This window comes from Carya illinoinensis, chromosome 11 (genome assembly GCF_018687715.1).
Source record: "Carya illinoinensis cultivar Pawnee chromosome 11, C.illinoinensisPawnee_v1, whole genome shotgun sequence".
Taxonomy (NCBI): domain Eukaryota; kingdom Viridiplantae; phylum Streptophyta; class Magnoliopsida; order Fagales; family Juglandaceae; genus Carya; species Carya illinoinensis.
In genome coordinates this window covers 36,457,265-36,462,874 of record NC_056762.1, presented here as the reverse complement: position 1 = coordinate 36,462,874, position 5,610 = coordinate 36,457,265, and the positions used below count along the sequence as shown (strand labels likewise).

The following is a 5,610-nucleotide window of genomic DNA, read 5'->3' as shown; positions in this document are numbered from 1 at the left end:
TTAAAATAATATGAAGAAAAAATAAATAAACTAATAAATGATATATTATAAAAATTATTATGTAAAATAAAAAAAATAAAATTTGATGATATATTTTAAATGATAGAATGAAAAATCTATTGAGAGTACTTATTTCATTTACTATTCACATTTCACCTTTCCCGCTTACGTATGTTTTGTTCTGTTTTTATTTTTTTAAACAGCCACGGGGACGCAAAGGGGCCCAGGCCGGTTGCCTGTAGACTTACTGAGACTAATTGTTACTGGTTAGCTTATTAGCCTTGTAGTGCTGGTTATTTTGTCCATGTGCATCAGCAAAATAGCTCGAGCTGCAAAAATCGCTGCTGTTCCAAAGACAAATACCACCTGACAACCACAAGGAAACTCTTGCAAAGCTAGCGTGATTGATAGTCTGGTAGCATAAAATGTTTACAACACAATTCAAACATCCCATAAAGAGAGAGTTGTTTTACGAAAGACACCAAATCCTACGCTTCACAGGGAAAGCCCACGTCCAGTTTACGAACAAGTAAATGCAGGGTGTGATAGAGACCTGCTATTATTCAATAATTTTGCTCTATCTAGTGTAGCCACTAGGTCCAGCCGACCAGGAGCGTTCCCTGCGCCTCCTGTGCGAGTCATAATCATCCGTCCTACCATATGGAGAGCGTGATCTTCCTCGCCGGTTCTTTGAATAGGAATGTTTGTCTTGCCACCGGCGAGGTGAAAAGCTTCGATACCTTCTACGACCATACCCTGCACAATTTTGGCTCCTATTAATCCATGAAAAAATGAGGGGAGGAGGGAATTGAAACTAACTGGCAAGATAGGTCGTTAATTGGGATTGAAGTATATGACTCAAACCACAACTGAAAACTGAGAACTGAGCTAGGTTTGAATACCTCATCAACAACTGCTCTAGGTGGCCCTGACCATAAACAAAATACCCTCATAATCATGGTGACTGAGTTTGCAAAATTGTTTCTATGGGCAGAGCCAACAAATAAAAACCAAAGGTCACCTTTAGTCCCAGTTTACAATTGTGCAGTGAAGATCCTTTCTGTTAAAATGATCCTCTAGTTTTAATATGGGCCTACGTCAAGCTCGATTATGTGCTCCCCCAAATTATAGGCATCAGCCCAGAGAGCAAAGGACAACAGGCTGATGAATCAGACAAACTCCTAGAGTGTTTTGCTTAAAGGATAAAGGATCAAATGGAAGCCCCAAATAAAACTTATTAATTCTTTGATGCACATTATTCCAGACGCTAGTTTTTTCCTCAGAAAGTACAGTGAAGTATGCAAGATCAGGTCACAACCAATTATAGCACAACATAACACAATAAACAAATTTCCCCAGGTTACTGCAAGAGTTCTTCCAGAATGTACCTTGTCTATTGTCTCTTAAACCTTGATACCTTCCCGGTGTAGGTGTTCTGCCTCGTTTCCTTTTTGCCTGCATTAAGTCCCCAAATAGCAAAATAATGTCATGGCAGATATACAATCCAACAGTGTACCGAAAAAATTGCAGTGCTTTCCAAAAACACCTGTTGGAAAATTAATACACATCTCAAGAAGGTAAGGAATAAGGAGGATTTCCCTCTAAAACAATCACGATACTAATCCACAAAAACATGGGGGGAATTCAAGGAATATTCTAATACTCATATTTTTTCAGTGACACCAGCTACCCTTATCGTTGGGGATGTGGTCTGTCATGTACTGAAGGCAGATGTTATAAATAAGATAGGACATCCACCTCAAAGGAATTAAGCAGGACAAGCCTAACAGTCTGGTGCACTTCAACTAGTTGACGATGTATCTAGGGCATCCTAGAAAATTAAAACTTAAAAATGAAATAGATAAAGAACCAGGTCAGATACTGTAATAATGAAGTCTTTCGGACATACAGCCCCCTGCAAAATAGTTGAATTTGATACATCATCAACTGTTAAGAAGTATAGATTATGCACCAGGCTAACAGTCTGGTGCAGTCTAACTAGTTCGTGATGTATCTAGGGCATCCCAGAAAATTAAAAATTAAAAATGAAATAGATAAAGAACCAGGTCAGATACTGTACTAATGAAGGAAGGAAAGACGGGCATACAACCCCCTGCAAAATAGTTGAATTTGAATCGATCAGTTTTGAATGTCGGTGCAGAACTCATGTCGAAGGAAAAGGTTCAACTGTTAAGAGCATAGATTGTGAATTCGATGGAGCTATACAGACCAGACCTGCTGCCACAACTTATCAGGCAACCTTTTTGAAGAAAAAGAACTTAATAAAGAAATTGTGATTGGTTTCACTACATGGTAATGTTTTAGAACCTTCGATGGAAACTAATACCTTTTCCACAGTTATCAATCGGCCTTCAAAGACCGAACGATTCAAATACTTGATACAGCGTTCTGCATCTTCATTTGTTTCCATGGTGATAAAGCCAAATCCACGGGATTCTCTAGTGCGAGGATCGGTAACCAGATGGCACTCCAAAACCTGAAATCAAAATTAGTATGCAAAGTTTAGCAACTGTTCTCTAAGACAGTGTTCCAAAAGATAATTAATTTCTTCTTAACTCGGAGTGATCAACTTAAATACTGAAGCCTTTTAATCCCCGTAAATTATATTGCATAATGAACCCTTGAGTTTGAACTTTGTTTCAGATTAAATCATAAAGTTTCTATGGTATCAATATCCACTCTAAAGTTTTCAAAATATTTATAATTGGGACTCTCAAGTGAATCCATTAACTAAAAATTACAGGTACCCTTTACCTATAAAAAAAGAAAAAGTATTGGCATCAGCCAAAACACACCTTACGTGGCTAAGCATATTGACTAATTTATCCCTAAGCAAATTGTCCAATTTCTCCCTAAATCCCCCGAGACCCTGAAGCCCCCCTCCCAAAAATGGCAAACTACCGTGACTTAGGGGGTGGCCGTGTGCTGCAATGGAGAGGGAGGAGGGGGTTGCCGTGACTTAGGTTTGATGGTGGGGGTTGTTGGGAGGTCGTGGGGCTCGGTGGTGGTGACTGGGCTGGCGTACGGCGGCGGCAAGGTGGTGAGAAAGGGGGAGACCCATTTCGGATTGTGAGATGCGATGGAGAGGGAGGAGAGGGTTGCCATGACTTGGGTTCGACGGTGGGGGTTGCTGGGAGGTCGTGGGGCTCGGTGATGGTGGCTGGGTTGGCATACGGCAGCGGCATGGTGGTTAAATTCATGTAAGACCCATTTCGGGAGAGGAGAGGGGGGGCTGCTCGTGGGGGCTGCCGTGGACGGTCGAAGGTGATTGGAGGGTCGCCGGTGTGAGGGAGAACAGGTGAGGTGGTCGGTGGCACTGCAAGTGGCGCACGACGGGGTTGGGTGAGTTGAGAGAAGGAATCGGGAGGGGGAGGGGATAAACGACGTCGCCTTTGTGTTTAAAAAAAAAAAAAAAAAAAAAAAAAATTTACACGTAAGGTGTGCAACGGATCAGCCGTGAACAGTGGCTGATCCATAGCAAACCTCATAAAAAAAACAACAGGAACCCAAATAAACTCCACTTGAGACTCATTTGAGATTAAACAACCCTTCATAACATGGGTTATTTCAACCCAAAAGAACCTAGAAGTCAATAGCATCTTCATTAAAATGTATTTAAGTAATAGAGCTTTTAAACCTGAAAAAGTAGCTTTCTGATTATTATTTTTAGCGTCAAAATATCACATCCAAATTACATAGTGATTTTTAGTATCAAATTATGTAAAGCTCTTTCTTGACTTTACTAATAAAAAAAAAGGTTAGATAAGTTTCTTAATTGTAATAAAGTGGCATTTGACAAAACAAGGTTATTGGAAATAACAGGCGGTATTATTTTCTATGCGCATTTTAACTGTTTGTGTCACATACAAACATCTCTCGACTTCAACTTCAATTACAAAATGACAGAAACCCCAAGCCATAGCCACGGCAATCAAGTTGGACCCAGGTCATTTTTTATGAACATTCGAGACTCGATGTAAATAACTAAATTTAAATAATCAAACCATGTCTATATATGGGGAAATTATGCGTGTTACACTGAATAAAAGAATTATATAATAAGAATCATACCTTTCCTTCGCCGCCAAAATACTTTTCAACATCACTGGTAGTAACCCTTGTGGACAATCCCGTTACATACAAGTTATTCCCAGGATTGGCTACATCTCCAGAGTCACGGCTCCTAGTGCAAAAACAATTGACTTATCATATAAACTTAATATTATTAAGAAGGGAAGCATCTTCAGATCAACACACATTATTATTATTATTTTTAGAAGTACATACATATTTTGGCAGCATTAAACAGAAACAAATTTAGGTAAAGATGCATCTATTTCAACATACCCTAATCAATGGTTGAGAACAACTGCATACCTGGACCGACTTCTCCTTGACCTTGAAATTGATCTTGACCTTGATCGACGACGTCTGACAGGTGAAATAGAGTCCCGTGGCGAGGCAGACCTAGAAGCATAAACAATAAATAGTCGCGTGCAACTCATAAATACAAATGTATGGACAAAATCAATGAAAGGAAACTCACCTTGCTTCCCTTGAGTATGACATCTACCGGTACACAAAAACAAGAAGATATCAGACACCCTTCAATTTCACTGAATTTGAACTATGACCCATCGTGGCATGCTATGTACATGTATAAAGTGTGTATGTAGTCAGCTACAAGTTTCAGCGGCATTAAAACTGTTACTTTCAGAGAACTAACCCACACACAAATTATGAGACACAAGAGACGCGCGCAGGCACAAGCGCGAGCTAACTCATCCATATAGTTCTAAGATTCCAGATATTTCCAAATTTACAGTTCTAAAAATTATCGCTGTTATACATATATATCCTGCATTTTCTCAGCAATCAAGCAGATAAGATTCATGCCTGACCTAATAGAAACTCAAACTCATACACCCAACAAAATCTCTATATACAAATATCTAAACTTTTCTTGCCTCTTAAGGTTTAAACAAACTCACATCAAAATAAATCAAACAAAAACCTAACTCGAAGCCCTAGCTTTTGCCAGAAGAGGAAAATCATGAAAAACGCGAGCCATCGTAGCTTTACCTTGGCGGAAGATTCGCTGAGTCAGCTCGGTTGCCCTAATACAGTGAGCGAACCCCTGATCTGCTTGTAGAACACTGAAAAGCTTTGTATAAAGCGAATCGTCGAAAAGAGTAAACTGTGCAGTGCGGAACCACGTGTGTGAGAAATCGTAATGGAGCTTCGCATGTGCAAACTGAAATCTACTGGCCCGGTATTTGTTGGGCTTGGGCTCTTTCATTTAGTATCATTATTTCAAAATATTAACATTTACACTGCTTGATATAATTTTATTTAAAAAATAAATTTTAAAATTAAATCTTATAAATTAAGTCTTATCATTTAAATAATGTGAATGATATACTCTATACACTGATTTAATGATAGAATAAATTATTTTCTTCATATCATTTTTACATTTTTTGTTATAAAAAAATGTAATAATTATATTATTATCTCATAAATATTGTCGGTTTTTAGGATTATTAAATAGCTAATATTCTTCCATTCAGATTTTAAAATAGTAATACT

The 5,610-nt window shown here is 38.5% G+C and overlaps 1 protein-coding gene across 4 annotated transcripts; it reads right to left on the bottom strand.

Annotated features, from left to right (window-relative positions):
- Positions 1 to 385: 385 nt before the first annotated feature.
- Positions 386 to 5,259, bottom strand: LOC122282082 (serine/arginine-rich splicing factor SR45a-like). Of its 4 annotated transcripts, none has more exons than XM_043094012.1 (8): positions 5,104 to 5,259; positions 4,568 to 4,668; positions 4,399 to 4,488; positions 4,093 to 4,204; positions 2,348 to 2,497; positions 2,081 to 2,113; positions 1,389 to 1,455; positions 386 to 756 (listed from the first exon to the last, which is right to left on the bottom strand). In XM_043094012.1, the coding sequence occupies exons 2-8, from the start codon at positions 4,588 to 4,590 to the stop codon at positions 578 to 580; spliced, it is 654 nt and encodes a 217-aa protein (XP_042949946.1). In that variant the 5' UTR covers positions 4,591 to 4,668; positions 5,104 to 5,259; the 3' UTR covers positions 386 to 577. The 4 variants fall into 4 exon arrangements, with proteins under 4 accessions (XP_042949946.1, XP_042949948.1, XP_042949947.1 ...); XM_043094014.1 differs by having other exon boundaries at positions 4,568 to 4,701; positions 5,104 to 5,253; XM_043094013.1 differs by having other exon boundaries at positions 4,568 to 4,590; positions 5,104 to 5,243.
- Between the last annotated feature and the right edge of the window lie 351 nt (positions 5,260 to 5,610).